The sequence below is a fragment of the Penicillium alfredii genome, assembly GCF_028826965.1.
Source record: "Penicillium alfredii strain IBT 34128 chromosome Unknown utg000001l_segment0_segment0, whole genome shotgun sequence".
In the NCBI taxonomy this organism is placed as follows: Eukaryota; Fungi; Ascomycota; class Eurotiomycetes; order Eurotiales; family Aspergillaceae; genus Penicillium; species Penicillium alfredii.
Window position 1 is genome coordinate 1,388,779 of NW_026622698.1, and position 19,359 is coordinate 1,408,137.

General features: G+C 52.3%; 9 protein-coding genes across 9 annotated transcripts; 4 read left to right on the forward strand and 5 right to left on the reverse strand.

Moving 5' to 3' along the window:
- Positions 1–633: 633 nt before the first annotated feature.
- On the reverse strand, positions 634–1,024 carry NUU61_000517 (uncharacterized protein; the record flags this gene model as incomplete). Its single annotated transcript, XM_056651101.1, has 2 exons — positions 634–864; positions 959–1,024. 2 exons carry the CDS (start codon positions 1,022–1,024, stop codon positions 634–636), a joined length of 297 nt encoding a protein of 98 aa, XP_056515951.1.
- A 987-nt stretch (positions 1,025–2,011) lies between these two features.
- Positions 2,012–3,677, forward strand: NUU61_000518 (uncharacterized protein; the record flags this gene model as incomplete). The annotated part of the gene is made up of 3 exons (XM_056651102.1): positions 2,012–2,713; positions 2,774–3,259; positions 3,333–3,677. 3 exons carry the CDS (start codon positions 2,012–2,014, stop codon positions 3,675–3,677), a joined length of 1,533 nt encoding a protein of 510 aa, XP_056515952.1.
- Positions 3,678–4,314: 637 nt separating this feature from the next.
- On the reverse strand, positions 4,315–4,879 carry NUU61_000519 (uncharacterized protein; the record flags this gene model as incomplete). The annotated part of the gene is made up of 2 exons (XM_056651103.1): positions 4,315–4,720; positions 4,818–4,879. The coding sequence occupies 2 exons, from the start codon at positions 4,877–4,879 to the stop codon at positions 4,315–4,317; spliced, it is 468 nt and encodes a 155-aa protein (XP_056515953.1).
- Positions 4,880–5,316: 437 nt separating this feature from the next.
- Positions 5,317–7,387, forward strand: NUU61_000520 (telomere repeat binding factor family protein; the record flags this gene model as incomplete). Its single annotated transcript, XM_056651104.1, has 3 exons — positions 5,317–6,350; positions 6,403–6,432; positions 6,487–7,387. The coding sequence occupies 3 exons, from the start codon at positions 5,317–5,319 to the stop codon at positions 7,385–7,387; spliced, it is 1,965 nt and encodes a 654-aa protein (XP_056515954.1).
- Positions 7,388–8,153: 766 nt separating this feature from the next.
- NUU61_000521 (sorting nexin-3) lies at positions 8,154–8,893 on the reverse strand (the record flags this gene model as incomplete). Its single annotated transcript, XM_056651105.1, has 3 exons — positions 8,154–8,182; positions 8,278–8,599; positions 8,816–8,893. The coding sequence occupies 3 exons, from the start codon at positions 8,891–8,893 to the stop codon at positions 8,154–8,156; spliced, it is 429 nt and encodes a 142-aa protein (XP_056515955.1).
- A 952-nt stretch (positions 8,894–9,845) lies between these two features.
- Positions 9,846–12,224, forward strand: NUU61_000522 (WD40 repeat domain-containing protein; the record flags this gene model as incomplete). Its single annotated transcript, XM_056651106.1, has 6 exons — positions 9,846–10,038; positions 10,119–10,223; positions 10,275–10,651; positions 10,727–11,092; positions 11,158–11,923; positions 11,986–12,224. The coding sequence occupies 6 exons, from the start codon at positions 9,846–9,848 to the stop codon at positions 12,222–12,224; spliced, it is 2,046 nt and encodes a 681-aa protein (XP_056515956.1).
- Positions 12,225–12,803: 579 nt separating this feature from the next.
- On the reverse strand, positions 12,804–13,216 carry NUU61_000523 (translocon subunit SSS1; the record flags this gene model as incomplete). Its single annotated transcript, XM_056651107.1, has 4 exons — positions 12,804–12,844; positions 12,931–12,958; positions 13,016–13,074; positions 13,132–13,216. 4 exons carry the CDS (start codon positions 13,214–13,216, stop codon positions 12,804–12,806), a joined length of 213 nt encoding a protein of 70 aa, XP_056515957.1.
- Positions 13,217–14,028: 812 nt separating this feature from the next.
- NUU61_000524 (uncharacterized protein) lies at positions 14,029–15,347 on the forward strand (the record flags this gene model as incomplete). Its single annotated transcript, XM_056651108.1, has 3 exons — positions 14,029–14,456; positions 14,556–15,028; positions 15,232–15,347. 3 exons carry the CDS (start codon positions 14,029–14,031, stop codon positions 15,345–15,347), a joined length of 1,017 nt encoding a protein of 338 aa, XP_056515958.1.
- Positions 15,348–16,413: 1,066 nt separating this feature from the next.
- Positions 16,414–19,097, reverse strand: NUU61_000525 (uncharacterized protein; the record flags this gene model as incomplete). Its single annotated transcript, XM_056651109.1, has 3 exons — positions 16,414–17,760; positions 17,840–18,919; positions 18,966–19,097. The coding sequence occupies 3 exons, from the start codon at positions 19,095–19,097 to the stop codon at positions 16,414–16,416; spliced, it is 2,559 nt and encodes an 852-aa protein (XP_056515959.1).
- Positions 19,098–19,359: the final 262 nt, after the last annotated feature.

Sequence of the window (19,359 nt, forward strand, 5' to 3'; positions counted from 1 at the left end):
TCCTCCCGGCCCTTCCCGTAGGTGCAGCGCGTCCCCAACATCGATCGAGTCCGATCGACGTATAAGAAGCACGTATGCACTGACTATCCAGAAAGAAAATGGGTTGCAGGATCAGCGGTTCTTACATTAGGAGAATTTGTTGTTTTACTTTACTTTATTGCTTGGCCGTCTTACTATTTATTGCTTCAGGGGATTTGAGCTATTTCATTTGTTTGCGTTCAAGATCAGAACCCGTACCGAGTATGAAAGGATCACGAAGAGAGTAATTGATGATTTTTTTTCCGAGGGCCTATCATCATCTCCAACCGTGAGGGCTCAATCGGCCAAATCTGATGCATCCAAAAATCCCTTCCCCCCTTCTCCAGCTGGGGCCCACGTTCCATCTCCACCGGAGAAAGTATCCTCATTCCAGGCGCCACAGCACTGGAATTATACCCAACACGACGATGCGACATGGAAATAAGTAGACTTCTTTGAGCCGCCGTGGAGGGCTTGTGTTTAGAAAGTAGGATGGTCTCATCGAGTATTCTAGGTGGCTGTGGAATCTACTGTTGTCTCGAGTAAAACAAGAGAGAACGAGAAAGAGCAAGAGAAAGACAGAGAAATAGAGATCGTCCAGCTTGGTTATGGAGATCACCGATCCTTGAAAACGGTGGCATTGGCGCAGTCTTTCCAATGCACCACGAGAACCCCGAACGACCACTGACGAGACATGGAGTGTTCGTTGCACGCGCGCTCTCTCTGGGCTCCCCCGGTGGTGCCCGGGGAGGAGGAGCGTGGGTCAATTGAAATGCCCCCATCAATTTCGGTAAACGCGATCCTCCTTGGAAGTTCAGGATTCCCATTCCTTTGTTCCATATCTCGCTAGCGATATCAGTATGAGTATGATATGAGCATACAGTGACCTCCAACTTTGGATCCAGGAACGAGTGGATCATCCGAGATCCGGCGTCCATACCCTCGGGTTCCCATGGATAAATTCCTGGGAACCACCCCCCTTCACGTGGGGTTTCGGTTGATCCATCGCGGCGGGACTATGCGATGTCGATGTCGATGGATATGTGGTTATGGGGGAAACATTTGCTGGATCGTACATGGTCCTTAGGATACGCCCCTGTCAGATGGTGGAGTCTCGCCCTCGGCCCCACCAGAGGAGAGAGAGGGGGGGGAATCGCATCCTGCGCAAGGGCAAGTTGTGGAATGAGATTGATCCTTTGCAGGCATGACACGCTACGACATGGGTTCGGATGGTCTCTGGCGGTGTACGGGAAATGGAGAGAAAGAGAGAGTTGGTGTCAGGACGGGGTACACCCCAAGACTAGCGCTGAATTAGTCTGCAGATGAAATCATTCGAGATGAAGATGGAGATTCCCTGACCGACTCACGTCCACTCGCACCGTCGTTTGACCGCTTCCCAACCGATCGATGCATCGACATCGACTGAAGAAATTCCAGAAGATGAAGTTGATTGCGTGGGCAACTGAGCCAGTTCAACGGGGAAATTTCAGGTTCAGGAAGAGAACAGAAAGTCATTCTTTGCGGTGGAGTCTTCTCCTCGATCTTCATAACTGCGTATTTATGATTTATTTGATTCTGTTTATTGATTCTCTTATGATCGATGGTATTATTGTATTATTTCATGATTTGATTATCCCCCTTTCTCCGAATGTTTTCCTGGCCATTGGGATTCCCGGTAGTTTGGAACTGGGAGGATCGTCAATAGATCCAGTTCTTTTCTTTTCTTTTCTTTTTCTTTCTTTCTTTTCTTCGCCTTGATTCCCCTCGTGATGTGTCCAACGTGGAGGACTTCAGGGATAAAGGTACCCCGGTCTGCTCTTCTCTAAATTAATTAATCTTATTCTGTGACCATTTCACAACTGCTCTTTCCGAGTTTTCCGAGGGCTTTCTTGCATGCATTGTTTCTCGACACAGTCTTGATTGGCATATCGCACGCGCGTGTCGTTCGGCTCCAATGTGTTGGCCCTGGCCATCCGGGGGTGTGACCGCATAAATGCAATTCAGCCCCGGGGCATTCACCTTCGAGCCTCCCAAGAAGAGCCCGTTTTTGTCCGGGAATAGGGCTCAGTCCACTAGACCCGACATGTCGCGGATCCTCGCGAGCAGAACCGTGCCATCCAAACCAGGCCCGTCGTACCAGTCCCTCTTCCAAGCCAGCGCCGAGATCCCGCGCTTCTTTGTCTCGTACCGCTGGTGGGAGGACGAAGCAACGACAATCCTGTGGGCATTTAATGTACAAGAAATCAGCCGTGTGATTCGCTATGGCTTATTCCGCGACGAGAACTTCCCGCGCAGCTCGCTGCTAAGTCGCAATGCAGACACCATCGATGCGTTCCTGGTTGCGTTATCCGATCCTCGCGAGCACCAGCTGCTTGCCACTCTCTCTCATATGCAGCGCGTCGAGGAGATCCTGCGCCGGTCGAGCATTCCCGCGTTTCAGCCTGTCCCTTGGTCATGGCTCCCGCCGCCACCGACCCTGTCCCTCGATGCGCGCGCGATCGCGGCGGCCATCGAAGCCGAGAGTCATTTCCATTTTACCCAGATTGCCTTTGAGGAGATTGTGCGCTGCTCGCTCGGGTACAATGCGGCATCGGTCGACTGGTTCCTGCAGCAGCATACTGCGTTTCATATCCATCTGGTAGATCATCTGCGCATGTACCCAGAAGACATCCCGCTCTATGCAGAAGTAGAAAAGGTTGGCAACAAAACTGTTAGGGATTGTCATGGATGATATCCACCGACTAACTACTTCTAGCATCTACGACCCGCAAGCCCCTTCGCGCACCGAGCCGTGCTCCAGTGTCTGCGCGCCGTTCGGCCTAGCGGCAACCGCGACATGCCCACGCCAGCGCCCGGCTTCGAGTTTATCACCGGACCCATTCAGCGCCTGTTCAAAGACCAGCCTCCGAGCCTGACCACGATCCTGAAAATGTTCAGCGTGCTCGGGGTACGATTCCGACGACAGTACATCCACACGCCGACGATGGATTGGAGAGTCAAGTTCAACACCGACATCCCGTTTCTGGAAGATTGCCTTACCTCGATGTCGGCTATGGACTTGGCCCGCACGCTGACGAGCACGGACGAGATCGACTTCGCCAGCTTGTCGCGGCAGAACATCCTCGCCGAGGATGCATTGGTCGTGCGATTTCTGGCGGATTGGCGAGCCCTGAGCGGGTCAGTGTGGGAGTGTTGCTCGGCACTACCTGATCTCATTCCATATCTCCAAGAGTGCGCCCAGGTAAGCATCTCCCTAGCAGTGTGATAGACCAACCTTCTTGAAAGGTATGGTATGCATTCTAATAATATCGCAGATTCTATATACCACGCGAAACTACCACTCCCTAACAGCCTTCCTGGACGGCCTCCACAAATACAGCATCTCGACCGTGCGCGCCCCCAATATGGGCCCGAGCCCAGGCATCGGGGGCAACAGCAGCACCGGCACCAGCACCGTAATCATAGACCCTATCATCCCCGCCGATCTTCTCTTCCTCATAGACCCAGCCCAAAACCACACCGCCTACCGCCAGCACTACCGCCAACACCCCGGCATCCCGTTTCTGATTCCTCACATCCGCGACTACAAGCAGCACGGCGAGCCCGCACTCCAGCCCCTGCTCCAGTACATGCAAAGCAACCTGGCGTTCCGGCGATGAACGAAAAAGATTAATGATCATCGGTCTGGCCCATCCCGAAATGGATGTTGCTGGACTCGGTGAGAGGCGAGAGAGACAGACACGGAGAGAGAGGAGGGGGGGGGGGGCTGTGGGAGGACGTGGGCTTCGTGCTTGGCTTGTGTGGCTGCAGGTGACGAGGTCCCACTGCCCCACTGCGCAGAGAGGGGGGATTCGTTATATTATTTACTCACAATATCTTGCTTTTCTTTTCTTTTTGGGGGGGGACGGGATCGCCATTGATTGCTCTGGATTAATGCTTTATGGATCTGTACTTGTACGCTATACCCATGCTAGCATTGACAGCTGTCAGGGTGTCCGGCGTTACGTCAAGGGACCCTAATTGCATTTCGCTTAGGGTAGAGAACAACGGCTTGGTTGTAGGGGTTGTTGCATAATCGGGCAGCAATGATTATGCTGGCACAGAGTATACAGCATTGCTTCGACGAAGCGAGGCCTACAACTGAAAATATCGAATCGGAGACCCAGTCACGGATTGTTAGAGTTACTCGCTCCATGCAAATACAATACACTCTAGACACAGAAATAAATGGGGTGAGTAACAGTAGAGATATGTACCCAACCTACCAAGCACATCTAAATCCATGGACTATACATCTCACTCCCACTTCCCAACCGCTTTAAACGCCCTCGCCTCCCCAAAAACCCCCAAGAAATAAGCAACCCGATTAACAAACAGGAACCCCGTCGCCCCGATATTGCCCCACGTCAGCGCGTTCCAGGCCCCGACATCCACAAACGCGTTCCAGCCCATCGCCGAGTACGTGGCGTATACATGGCCGACGTCGGCGATGGCCAGTGCGACGAGGTAGTTTCGCAAAACGCGGGGCTCGGAGGTTGTGTGGCACACGGCCACACCGACCATGAACAGCAGGAAATACAGGTTCCCCAGCTGGTAGGCTAGGGCTGCGCTGCTGGGGTGTGGGGTTGGAGGGGAACTAGCGGGGGTTTGATCGGTGATGAAGCCGGTTAGGTCGTAGAGCGGGGCTAGACTGCCTAGAACTCTATATTATTGTGAGTTATTTGTTTTTCAATATTGGACGGTCTGGGAGTAGTAATTCAAGCAGTCGAGTGCTGCTATAGCATGGAGGTAGGACGTACAGGGAGATCGGCTCGAGGATGCCGAAGAGGAGGTTTGGCCATGGTGGGAAGAGGGTGGGCATCTTGCTCGTTCTGTGGTTTTCTGGTTGTTATTCTCGTCTGGCCTGTCGGTTTGTTCTTATGCTATGGTTGCCATGGTCCAAATGCTGGTTCGGGGATAGGTCTCGGGAGCTCCGAGATTCGTAGATGGCGGAGACACTCACTTGGCGACGCTGAATTTGGTCAGGTAGGCCCAGGAAAAAGAAAAGAATATTCACAGCGAATAAGCAGACAGCAACAACACAAGAAACTACCAGCGGAGGTGCAAAACCACCGACGCGTTGACCGATCCCCCAGATGCGGCATTGGCAGTTGTCGCCCCCCGTAGCCGTTATCAGCCAGTTATCGCGGTCATCACTGCTCCACCATCTCCAAAAGCACATCATGGATGGCACAATGTATTCCTTGTGCTCCAGGACATTCATATCCAACCACTGAGTTGACATCCAAATGTCCAGCAATGGATCCCAGCGCACTCCGGCCCCATGACGAGTCAGGACGCGAGCTGCCGCAGCTCTCCCTCCGTATCGCACCTCTCCGCGAACCAGTATCATCACGGACGCTCAGTGTCCCCTCGCCGCTGGAACCCAATGCCAGCAGAGCCCACGACTCCAACAGCATCTCCAAGGCACCAGCAGCGAGCGGAAACGCCCCAGCAAATGCCAAAAACGAGGAGCTGCCAACTGTGACCGAGTTTCTCAATGCGGCGCGGCGTAAGAAGACCGATGCTGCCACGGCCGAGTCCCAGTCGAGCGTGGAGCGGTTGCCGAAGCCCATCCTGCCAGCTTTTGTAAATCTTCGGGCTCTAGAACGCTTTCCGTTCTCCTCGTCGTTTGATGACGATGCGCGCAATGGGTCTCGCAAGCGTCGTCGCTTGGACCCGCAGGTAGACTCTTTCAGCGAGCACTTGCAGCTGCCGATTCCTCAGACCCAGAAGGAGCAGCGCCCCCCGCCGTTCGGGCCGTTTGCTATTCTGAATGGGCTGAATGAGCCTCCGCCTAATGCGGCACTTCTTCCGCCCATTGAAGCAGGCTCTATGACTCAGCTTCTCTCGAAGCCTTCTAGAAACGACGCTGCTGCAGATCCCAGCAACTCGGACTCTAATACTGCCGGTCTAGTGGATGTTCAGCCTGCGGAGAGGAGAGAGGCAAGAATAGACGAGATCCTCGACTCTACACTCGATGACAACGGTGATGAAGATCACGATGATGATGGGTCCGAGAAAACGAATTTACTGGATAGTCCAAGTGGCCCAATACCGCGCGAGAAGCGCTTGGGGGGGAGCAAACTCACGAAATATTTAGCGGAGGGCGATGCGCCTCTGTCGCCCAAAACCCGTGGCCGGTCGCGCAAGAATTTGAGAAAATGGACCGAAGAGGAAACGACAGCTTTGCTGCGGGGCGTGGTCAAGTGCGGGATCGGGAACTGGAAGGCCATTCTTGCGCAGCCAGAGTTTGAGTTCAATCAAAGAACTGCTTCCAATTTAAAAGACAGGTATGGAATTGAGATGCTGTATCACCTGATGTTTACGCTAAGCTATGTGAAGATTTCGAGTCTGCTGCCCTGGGGCATATCGGTAAGAGAAACCACTTTGATAGCTCAATAGATTACCCGAGCTAACCTCATCCAGCGCATCTGATCCGAAGGAAGCCACTAAGCAGTTACATGACATCCTCGCCCAGGCGCTTGTCAAGCCTGGCTCTGATGGCTCTGGTGACAAGACCAGTAAAAAACGCCCTCTACGAGGAAAATCAGCCCATGTCGTATCCGATTCGAATCTCAGGATTGGCAGAGCAGCCACTCGGGACCAGAAACATTCAGCCTCAAATATTTCCTCATCTACTCCCGACACCGACTTCAATACTCACGGCAAATCACATCACCACACAAAGTCAACACCAAAGAAATCCACTTCCTCAACCCTCCCCCAACCAAGCTTAGCATCTCTCGGCGTCCCAGAGCCACAGGGCACAGTAAAATCGCGCCGCCGTTCTCGTCGCCCATTCACCAGTGTAGAAGACGAGTCTTTATTGAAAGGCTACGCCGTCCACGGGTTCCAGTGGACCCTGATATGCCAGGATCCGCGCCTGAATCTCGGCCATCGCAAAGCAACAGATCTTCGAGATCGGTTCCGGACTAAATTCCCAGATGCCTATCGCGACGGAGGTTCTGTGAGTGGCAAGGCTCTGCACGAGCAGAGCCAGAGCCAGAGCCAGTGCCCTGCCCTGCCTGGATCAGGGGATCGCGATCCTCCTGCTCCTAGCATGGAGCATACTCCAACAAAGATCTCTGCAGCATCGCATCATCGCTCAGAAACCAGGACCCGGCATGCTAACCCAGGCCCTGGCGATCCTGCCCTCTTACCTCCGCCACCACAGGGCTTCCTCGACCCGTCGGCGACTAATGCCTCTGGCTCTGCGGGTATGCTCTCGTTCTCGCTAGACGAAAATACTGCCGGCACGTCTTCGGCTTTGGAGACGCCCTGGGAAGATAATACGCTTGCGCCCATGCTTTGGGATGACCTGAACTAAACGGGAGGCCGTGGAATCGAGAGACACCAATTAGGAGGTCATTTTCTCTTCCTCACTTCTTTATTAGTTCTTCTACTTCTAGGTCTTGCATTTCAGGTGTTACTGGGGGCTACTCTTCTACTGGGGTCGGAGTTAATGTGTTTGTCTACATTGATATCCCGAAGTATGCGATGAGTACGGACCTCGATGGAGTTCATTCAATAGCATCCGAGCTTCAGTTCTTCTGAAAGAATTTGCACCGAGTGATATTGTAACCAGACCAAGCCGCTCATACTATGCACGAACCGATCCAAAAGACAAGACCAAGAACATGACTTCACCGGAAAAGAAAAGAAAATAAATAGAAAATGAGAAAGAAAAATGAGACAAGAATCAAGCGCCATTCAACGGCAGTGCTGCCGATAAAAAGAGACCAAGACCACAAATAAACTGCAATTCATCTGCCCCGGAAGACAACACCCCAAGGAACAATGGCATGAGAAAAGAAGCACAAGAGACACAAATCAAGCAGATAAAGTGCGCACAGGTGATGAGGATATCAAACGGGCTTCAACGATTTCCAGGGAACCCGGCTGCCGAGAGATTGCTGTCGGATAGAAGAGGCAAAGGAGATACATGAGAAGAGGAAAGAGATAGGAGGGAAAAAAGACGTTATGAGATCATGGAACAAAACCCAGCAGGCAAACCACGCTTATCGCTTGCCGAGTAAACCCGAGTAAAAGAAGAAGAGGAAAAAAAAAAATGATAAGTTTTAAGTAAAGGTCATTTACCAGGCATTGCGGTCCCAGTTCGGATCTAAACAAGAAATTAGCATGCCACTTGAGACAAAGAGAAGAAAACACAAGAATATATGCATAATTCAAGTATCCAAGTAAAGGTAAATGACCCACCTTGTATAAAACTAGCCAGCACCTTACTCCCCGTCTGCAGAAGCGGGTGCCCCGCGACGATCTGCAGAAAGCGCTGGAGGCCCTCGCGGCGGTGCTCGATGACGTCGTCACTGAACCGGTTCGTGAAGACCTTGCCGGGCAGCGGGGGGATGGTGACACGGGTACTCTCGCGCTCCAGAATATCTCGGAAGTACTCGAAGTCGGAGTAGCGGCGGCGCACCACCGAGTGCTTCAGCTTGAAGGCGGGGATGTTGGTGCGGCAGACGATCTCGTACGAGGTGTACATATTCCGGGAGGTGCCGTGTGTTTGAGGATTGCGAACCTATTGTAAGAAGAAAGAAAGAGATTAGGGATTGGTAGCTGGCTCATTTGTGGATGTTGCTGGTCACTGGGGTTGTGCGAATCCTGAACTGTTGTCGGGTTGTGCGATTGAGGGGAACAGAGAGAGATGTTGATATGAGAGCTCAATGTAGGTAGAGGGGCTGATTGATCTGAGGATATCTGGGAAAGAAACGAAATATTTGCATAGTTTACTCACCTCAATCTCGAGGAAGTTCTCTGGCGGACCGTAGATCTCCTCGAAGGTCTGCTGGCGTGACTCTGGGACGGACTGCATGGTGAGGGGTATGCTGTTGCGGAGGCGAGGAGAGGAGTTAGTGAGTAGATGACACGATCGCAGAGCTAGGAGCCGACTGAGAGTAGAATGCCAGAAAATTGAATGAGCTCTCTACCCCCGTGAGCACATGAGGTTTGCGCAACTGGGAATGACGGAGTGGGGGAGCGGGAAGAATGGTTGATCCGCTTATCGCGGGGATTCCCTTTTCTCCCCTTTTTGTTGCTTGCACTTCTGCCTCGGCTTCAAAATATCCTCTCTTGACAACGATGAAACATATTTGCTTTTCATGATACTATTGCAGTGGTTATCAAGGTCATTCGCCTACTACCGACTGAGAACTAAGTACACCCGAAGCCGTACACACTGTAGTGACTGCACAGGCCTAGGAAGCTTCCAAGCACTAGTTCCGCCTAGTGAGAGATTTGGGCTCTTTGCAAATGTTTCAGCTAGTTGCTTCTTAGCCGACATACCAGACGGACTCCTACATGACTCAGGCCATGGTAGGATGAGCTAAACAATACCGGACAAGAACATTGCAAATCACATTCAGTGGCTGGACCAGAGGCTGCATACACTCTTGAGTATAGAAGAGCACTGGAGTATTGATAATGTTTCAAACAGTCTGACTCAGGCAGTCTATCAATTGGACAGCCCTACTGAGCCTTGGACAGTTAGGCATCATGGCATGGATCTCATCTCGTCTGAGGCTATCCCAGAGGCCTGTGGAAAACCCTATCAAATGGGTCAAGGGCGAGGTACCTCGGATGCAGCTCCATATGCTTAGATACCTTGGACTTTGTATATTAACTACTTGAGAGTTTTAAATAAAACGAACATCAACGGACCTCAGGATATAGATCCGGACATATCGGACTTAGGATGACATAACCCGGAAGCAGCGGTGACTTATCGATAAGCCATCTCCTCATCTGCCACCTGCATCACGCCCATCATGAGCTCTCGCGGGTCACCCTCAGGCGCAAGAAGACCAGCAGAGGATTCGACAGTATGGCATAATGCACAGGAATGGCTCGAAGACGATGAGCTCGATATGAACTACCACCCACCCGATGCCTCGGGAGATGACGACGATTGGGAGGACGACGTGGACGAGGATGAGGGGATGGGTCTTGGTGTTTCGGACGGTATGGATTATTTCCAATGCTCCTGGATCTCTATCAATTCAAGCGAGAGATAGGTAGTCTGACAGACCATTCTCTTACAGACAACCCCAACATCAATATTGGAAACATCCAGATTGAACTCACCACGGACGTTCCGGCTGAGGGAGACCAGGACCAAGAGGATCAAACTGGTGGTGCCAGACGCAGTATGCCATGACATCCAGACACACAGGGAATCAATCACTGACGAGACACAGTCCCCGCCGCACGATTGTTCGAGTTACTGGCCTCCAGCGGGCTGCAGCATATTCTCCACTCCAATGGATGGGCGAGTACCCTAGGGCATGATGAAGAGGAAGATGAAGAAGAGGACGATGATGATTACGACGATGGCTATATTAGTGCATTCCGACATCGCCTCCGAGCGAGGCGGGGCCGGGGAACCGACCAATTCCCCAAAGTACCCAGCGATGCGGGCACCCAATTGATGAAAGATGGCGACTTCGGCACTGATGATTACTATATCGATCGGCTCAAGCAACGGAAGAAGATCCTTGCGACCAACCTGATGTGGCGCGAACTCGGCGTTGATCCGTATGGGGTACGGAAACGGGCCGATCAAACCATCTCTCAGGTGAGTACAGTCATCAACGACGACAGCATGATAATCGCCTTGACTAATGACAATCTGATATTCTTACTGGATTAGCGCTTGATTCCGGGCTCCGTGACCGACAAGATCATTCACTATGACTCGCGGAGTTATTCCGGCCAGTTCTCAGACGATGGGAACTTCTACTTCTGCTGTGCGCAGGATTTCAAGGTGCGGATGTATGACACATCCAACCCGTACGAGTGGAAATACTACAAGACCGTCGACTATCCTTTTGGCCAGTGGACCATCACCGATGCCACATTAAGCCCGGATAATCGATTCCTGGTTTATAGTTCAATACGCAGCCAGGCCTACATAGCCTCGACCGACCCGGAGGATGACTCCGAGCCCAATGTGCTGGACTTTTCCACTCCACCAGGCACAAGGCGACGGCGCAGCTGGGGGAGCTCACATTTTGGCGTAGGAACATGATTCTGACGTGTTTCTTTACTAAACATAGCTGACGTGGATTACTCTTGGAATAGATATGGTCTCTACGGTTTTCTGGCGATGGCCGAGAGGTCGTTGCAGGCACGTCCGAGGACTCCGTCATCGTTTATGATATCGAGACAAAACAGCCGGTCCTCAATCTCCGTGATCGCCATCAGCACCATGTCAACGCAGTTTGCTTTGGTGACACATCATCTCCGCACCTCCTCTACTCGGGATCCGACGACACGACCCTCCGGGTTTGGGACCGGCGGTCTATGGGTGACGGCCGCGAAGCCGGAGCATTCATGGGTCACACCGAAGGCTTGACGTATGTTGATAGCAAAGGCGACGGCCGCTACGTGCTGTCGAATGGCAAGGACCAAACGATGAAATTGTGGGATCTGCGGAGGATGATGACAACCGCCAAATTCGATACCATCGACCCCAACAGCTACACGACCGGTTTTGACTACCGCTTTGAGCCCTACCCAGATGACTACTATGAGCCGCACCCACACGACTGCTCTGTGGTCACCTTCCGGGGCCACCGCGTGCTGAAGACCTTAATCCGGTGCCATTTCTCTCCGCCGGACAGTACCAACTCGCGCTATGTCTACACCGGCAGCGAAGATGGCAAGGTCTACGTATACAACATGGATGCAACACTAGCAGGTACCATTGATGTCGGCAAGGCAACGATCAACTCCCGGCCCCGCGAGCCTGATGTCTTCGCGACGGCATATGAAATGAGCGGTGAGATGCTGTGGAGGACGTGCGTTCGGGATGCAAGCTGGCACCCGAATGCCCCGGTGATTGCAGGTAGGGACTGCCCATGAAATTGGGGGCATAGTAATCGTGGCTAATCTTGGTTATCTACACAGCGACGTCATGGAATGGCTGGGGTCTGTCGACTGGCACTTGCACCGCGCATTCATGGAGTGATGGTTCCATCTGCGATGAGGGTGACCCGCCTGTTGGGCAAAGCTATGATGACAAGCTTCGGCCTATGCCGGAATTCAACGAGTACCGGGAAAACGCCCCTGCGGTGCATGCCCGACGCCCATTGCGCAGCCGGCCCGTACGACGGCTGTTCGTCGATGACGACGAGACAGGATGGTGAGATGGGCTTTGGTGGAGATGTTTATGAATGGTTGGCAAAGCGACAAGATGAACCGAGGGACTCGAGTCTGCGCCTCTGCGTCGACGATATCTGCACATAGCTGCTCAGGACACCTGTTCTCCATTTTCTAGTTCAGCTGAACTCATAATGAAATGAATGAAATGCAAATACAATTTTAATATCTTGATCAAGGCAAATTGGTTTGAAGGGCCATCAATTAAATCGAAAATAAGGACCCTCCTAGTGTTACAGGGTATGGTATCTCAGGGAGAAGCGAGCGGTGCACTCTCTCCTCTCGCGTTGCAAGCATAAAGCGCCTATGCAGCAGTAGCTGCCACAATAAAACAATTCAAAAAAAAAAAAAAAACACAAAGCTGCGCGCCCACGCCGAGAATTCCAATGCAGGCGCTCTTTCGGTGGTCACTCCTAGGGCTTTTGTTCGCAGGCGACGAAGCCGTTCGCTCGTGGTTCAACTATTGCGCCGATGTCCTCGGTCCATCTCTAACTCCCTTCCCGTCTTCTGATACGACCAATACTGGATTTTCGAGTCGTCTTTTTAAAGGGGGAATTGGTATCCGATTATGCGCCACCGACCAGGACTTGGTTGACGGGGATGTGGACTGCACAAAACAGTCAGTACACAATTTAAAACGAGGACAACGTCTTTTTGTGTTTCAAGTCATGGATGTGTCCATTGCACACTTACTCAGCTTGACGAAGTACCCAATGGCACCCTAATCGCAATATTAGCAACAAGATAACAGGAGACAGGCTATACGTCAAGTGCATACCATGACGAGGAAACCCATGCCAACAGCCTGGCTGATCTTGATGAATTCACGCTTGTCGGCTGTCATAGGAGTCAGGTCAGCGGTTCATGGTGTCTCGATAGGAGGCCGACACATACGCTTCGTGCAGCGACGGACAAACAGGGATCCCTCCCGGATGAAGTCCTTGGGGATATCAGCAAGTTCCTGGAAGGTTTCCGACATGATGACAGAAAATAAAATAATTTAAAAGGAGCAAAGGAAGGACGGAGAAGAAGAGGAATAAAGAACGGGGATCTCGGGGGAGGGAGAGGAACAAATGGCCTTTCCGAGGGTCTTCGGAATTAAGTTTCTCCGGCCAAGCTCCTTGGGAGCTCGAAGTCTCGCCTCTCCCGTCTTCTTCATCTTCATCTTCATCTTCTCGACGAGCCATTCGATGACCCTCTCCTTTCTTCTGTTCTCGCTCATCGGTATATTCACAATCAGGACAGAAATTACCTCATCCCGGACTTCCAGTGGGAAGGCATTCTCTGTTCTCCTTTTTATCTTGCCTTGTTCCTGTCTCAGCTGTTTTCTCTCTATCTGACCGTGCCTGTCTGTGGCCTGGAAGACTCATCTCTTTTCCCTGTATCTGCAAGCATTGTACGCGCTTCATCGGCAAGTGGCGCACATTCTATTTACCCTGGAGGGAATTGTTCCTCGGATTGTACGTATGGTCTAGCCTTCCTGTCACCCTGTGTCCAGCATTGGATTTTTGTTATTTGGATTCTTTTCTTTCCTTTTTTTCTCTTCACATCTATAAAGATGTCGCGCAGGTATTGGGATCCTGTACACGCTGGCATCACCTCTGAACCGTCTGTGGTTGTCTGGGAATGATTTTTCTATGCTAATTCATGTCCTCTGGCTACAGACATGTACACTTCTTGACTGAGAAGAACAGAAAGAAAAGAGAAAAAAAAAAAGAGGACCTCTGTATTATCCAGTCTCCCATATCCAAACCAATCGAATTTCTGCTCTGAGCCTGAAACCAGTGCACAATGGCCACGGAAGATGATAACTTCGATATTGACATCTATGGGGATGGGAGCTACAATGCCAATGACCAGGGGCAGGATGACGCCGAACTGGTGCTAGACGCACCAGAGAACCCGCCTCAGGCCCCGCGCAATGATGAGTCGTCAGAGCCCAAACAAGAGACACAACAAACCTCAGTCCCCAACGGAGACCATAACAACATGCCCGTCCCATTGGCGCATGACCTTCCAGCACCGCCCCACGGTGTCAAGCGCAAAGAATACGATGATCGCCAAGCCGACCCGGACGCCACCACAGCTCTCCTCCTTTCAGACCTCTTTTGGTGGACAACAGACGATGACATTCGCGGCTGGGTGAACCAGGCACAATGCGAGGACGAGCTCAAGGATGTGACATTCAGCGAGCACAAGGTGAACGGGAAAAGCAAAGGGTGGGATCCCCTCTTCCCCTACTAGAATAGTCCTGGCTTCGGTTTGAAGTAGAGGAAGGCAAAAAGAAGACTAACAATGCCTTGATTCTTGTTCTCCAGTCAAGCCTTTGTGGAATTCACGACCCCCCAGGCGGCAACCTCGACTAAACACCAGATCGAAGCCAACGGCGCAACCGGGCGCAAATACATGGTGAACTACACAAACCCGCACACGAACCCCTTCCGCACACTGCCCAAGGACACGCCGATGCGCAAGGACGGCAACCGAGGCTTCAACACGGGCGCGAACCAGAACATGAACTTCGGCATGAACAACAACATGGGTGGCGGATTCCGCGGTCGCGGCGGGTACAACAACAACCGAGGCATGGGCGGCAACTTCAACAACCGCGGGAACTTCAACAACCCCATGGGCTTCCAGGGCGGAGGAGCCGCCGCTCCCGCTGGTGGCATGATGGGCGGGTTCCAGGGGGCGCCGATGGGTGGGATGCAGAACTATGGCTTCAACAACCGCGGCAATATGATGGGTGGGGGCATGCGCGGCGGGCCTGGAGGAATGCGCGGCGGCCGGGGTGGGAATATGGGCGGGCCGAATATGATGGGCATGCCTGGGATGAACCCGATGGCCGGGGGCATGGGAATGAATCCGATGGCGGGGGGATGAACCCGATGATGGGTGGGATGGGAGGAAACATGGGCATGCAGGGTGAGTGTCCTGATCATCATCAGTCATCAATTGTTTCTCAAGGGGTTGCTTTGGTCTAATCAGTTCCAGGTCAAGGCTTCCAAGGTCCCAACCCGGCCTTCAACCAGGGCTTCTTCAACCCCAACCAAGGAGGCGGCGATGCGTCGTGGAACCCGCATGGAGCGAAGCGCAGCCGGCAGGAGTAAGCTTCTTATTAAAGGTGTTTTGATTCTGTGGCGTGGTGCATTGCTGGCTCCGGAGTACACCAGCACCCCTCTATCTCTCTTCTTCTCTTCGCGTTTGACTTGCAAGTGTGTGATTATCTTGAGGACAACAGATTGAGCTCCTGTTCTGGCTTGTTTCTGAGTATTCCTGTTTCTGGGGTAGGTTGAGATGGAGTTGTTTTTCTTTTCTTTTCTTTTCCTCTTCTCCTGGTTTATCTTATCTTATTTTCCTTTCCTTCATTTCGACTGCTGTATTAGATGCGAAATCAACAGAGCTCTTTTTGCTGTTAGTGTTTGACAATGTGACAATGATCATGATTTTCTGTCTTCCTCTAGACTGAGTACTCATACTCGGGGATATGCGAAGCTGCGGCATGCAGACTGGACGAGCACTAGAGAAAGTGTTTCTTCACTCCATGATACTGGGTCTTGAAGTGGAGGGAGAAGCTGTCTTCTGTGTGGCAAATTACATTTTCGTAAAGACATGTTCTATAGAGATCGGAAGAGAGGGGAGATAAAAAGACTAATAAAGCAGAATATGAAAAACCAGCATCAACCTCACAGTCTTAAGGAATTCATCTTCATGGATCCCTCGTATTAGATGATACCATCAACGTATCACTCGTGAATCATGGCTATGCCACCCAAAACACCAGTACGGGCCAAGTTGCAACAATATAGAAAGAAAAAAAAACATAAGATCAGACATCCCAGGATATATAGAAGGAGACACCTTGTACCTTGTAGTATACAAACCCATCCAATATGTATACAATCCCTGGTCCAGTCATTAGTACGTCCCACAAGTAGAAGAAAAAGCAAGGTCTTGAACACGAGTCCGAGGAAATACTCACCAGTAAAGAAACCAGAAGAAGCTTTGACATGGCTTCCTGAAATCGTGATGTCCCACAAAAGAAATTGACAAGAGTAAATGGTGAGCAATAAGTACTTGAAAGGTTAACAGAATAGACAAAAAGTTATATAAAAGGAAAGGGTTGCAGGGAAGAAAAGGGAGAAGGAATAAAAAGAAGAAAAGAAGAAAGGTCAGTCAACTACTCATCAGCAAACCAACCCCATCACCCCCAATACGCGACACCAGCAGAAAGACCTGCAAGACATAAAAAGCAACCAAATCCAGCACATAGCCAGGATCATTGAACTTCAAGCACGTATCACAATCCAGCTCCCAAGACCAGCGAGAGAGCTGCCGGATAGCCCACCTGAGATCAAAACTGAAAGAGAAGGTCGATTCAATCTCCTCGAAGCTGTTGGAGAAATTCGACAGTGCGATTTGCTCACAGGCAGACGACCACTCCTCCTTGCAGGACTCTGGAGGAGACGACTCGGGAACACAGGTGCCAGTAGAATGGCTTTCCTTCTCTCCCTTCTGCTTGGTACCTGCCACCGATGAGCGCAGCTTGAGCAGCTTCACTACAACACGCACGCGCGTGCGTAGTGGATGAGCTGCTTCGCGGTCCGCGGGTGCCATCTTGAAAGACATCTCGATGTGTTTTCCCGGGGAGAGCTCGGCGCGGGTTTGAGCTGAGTAGTGGACGCGCGGGACGGTGCGGTAGGGGCACTGGCATTCTCCGGGCGGGCTAGGTTTTGCCTCTGGGGCTGAGGGTGGTGGCTTGTTCATAGCAGTGGTGCCCGGGCCAGTTTTTGAGACACTCGTTGCATCCCGAAGGAGTTTCGGGAGGGTTCCGGTGGACTGGACCTTGACACCGTTTGGCTTGATCAGGGTTCCCAGGCCCAGATCGTGCAGCAAATCAGTGTCAGAGTCGAGGGTTTGGTATTTAGGGCTGAGGGTCTCCGAGATGGAGGCAATTGGGTCGGTTGCAACGGCAAGCCCAATGAAGGGACTTCCTCCAGGAGGATTTTGATTTTGTTGGTTCCGAGATGTCGGCATGTTGTTGAATGATCCCCCCTGCATTTGCATTGCCCCATGCGATCCATAGGCCGGGGACAGAGGCATCCGGATGCTCTGCCCATTCCCCAATTCCGGGAGGAGGACCCCGAGGTTGTGGAGATTATATGGATTGACGAGAGGCTGGCTGTAGGACGAGTCCTGGGGAGCGGATGCAGCCATGTTGGGAAGAATATTGTCCTTCACCGGGAGTGCGGACTGGCCCCAACACTCATGGCAGCCATGGGATGACTGTTTCTGCTGGTGACACAAATGACAGCTTTTGAAAGGGTGGCCACACTGCGTGCACTTGGTCTCGACATCCGGCTCTGGCTTGGGCTGAGGTTTCTTGGGCTGGGATGGACGCTTGCGTTTCTGGCTGAGGACGTCGGGCTGAGGGGGGGTTTCCAGAACCATTTTGGTGTGAATGGTGGTCGAGATGACTGCTATTCCCGGCAATGGAACGTTTGTGGGCAGTGTGTTCATTCGCTAGATCTGCTTGAAAAGAGTTCCCCGTGGCAGCAGTGGTATTTCTTAGGCTGCCAAAGTCCAGCTGGTTATCCGAGACGGTGTGAGGCATGGCACCGGGTCTGGCATAGTTTCTGGGCATTCCTTGGTTGTAGCCATTGTATGCGGATCCATAGGTAGTGCCTTGGCCGTGGCCATACCCGGCGTGGGTATAATTCGAGGACATTCCTCCCGCGCCAGAACCGGGCAGGAACGCCCCATTACCAGAAGCATGTCCTCCTCCGTTGCCACCAGGACCGGGGCCGGGGCCCTGATTCAACATGTCTCCATCGACCGACGGAGGGGCGGCAATACGGCAATGAACCTCGAGACACTTATAGAGATTGTCCCAGCCCTGAACAGTTTCCGAACACAGGGGACAGAAACCCGGAGGCGGTACCTCGACCCGATATTGATTGATGATATCAGGGTTCAGGCGGTGTCGACACAAGACATGGTTGCGCATTTTGTCACGTCGAGTGTAGAATTTGTGCTGGCAGGCCTGTGCAGGGCAGTGATACAGGAACTGGGGAATATGCCTGTTTACATGGCGCCTGAAGGCGTAAGGGGTACTAACAGTCTCGGGGTTCTCAGAACACAGCAGACACCGCGCTCGATACTGACTCGAAGAGGCCTTGGACGAGGGTGGAATCGGTGGTGCGGGGGGCGGCAAGACGATCTGGGCACTGACAAGCTCCGTGAGGGACAGCAGGTACTGTCGGGTCCGAAACAATTGTTCCTGTTCGCATGGTCTACCGGCCTGGATCAGTCGAATGGTGTTGCACACCTCATCCAAGTCCCACTGCGATTCGGGACGGGTTTCCACACTTGGGAGGCCCATCATCGGCCGAGCCGTGGTGGTCGAGTTTGCAGGAGGAAATTGCGACGATGGGCCTGCACTGGGCACATCCCCTATGGGCAGGTCTTCCATGGTTTCAGGGATGGGTTGCGCCTGGTTCAGTTCATGGCCTATCCCCATGAAGTCGTGACTTCCCTCCGATGGAAGACTCAACGCCATGAGTTCCCCGCTGTCCAATACGGAGTCCCGGAAGATCTGGTCATAGCTGGTATGGCTCGAGTCCTCGCCCGAGGCCAGCGACTCGATGGCATCTTGGGCATCCTGAGAGGAGTAGATCGTCAGCTGCCTTTGAACTCAGCTTGCCCATGATCTTCATCGGTATACTCACCACGATGTTCATCGAGGAGCCCGAAGTCGACAACACCGGACGAAAGTACCCTTGATCCTCGTCAGGTCGGACGGTGACTATGGAGTCAGTGAGCCCCTGGCCCACATCATCCAAACCAGAAGATTGGCCCATGAGGAAGTAAAGTAGAGACTCCCAAAGGATGGGAGCAATGCAAAGCAAGTACTTTGAGATGGAGGGGGCATATGCAGCATGCAAGACAGTTTTTTTCTGGGAGGATGAGCCAAACAGCTGAAGAGAATGATCAGGAACTGTCACCCTGTGGGAGGGCAGTTCATCTTTATAAGAGAATGGGAGGAAAGAAGCACCTTTTTCCTTTCCCTCTAGGCATAGCCCTGACCCACTCACCCGGGTTTTGGAGGGGGGTGAGAGTCAC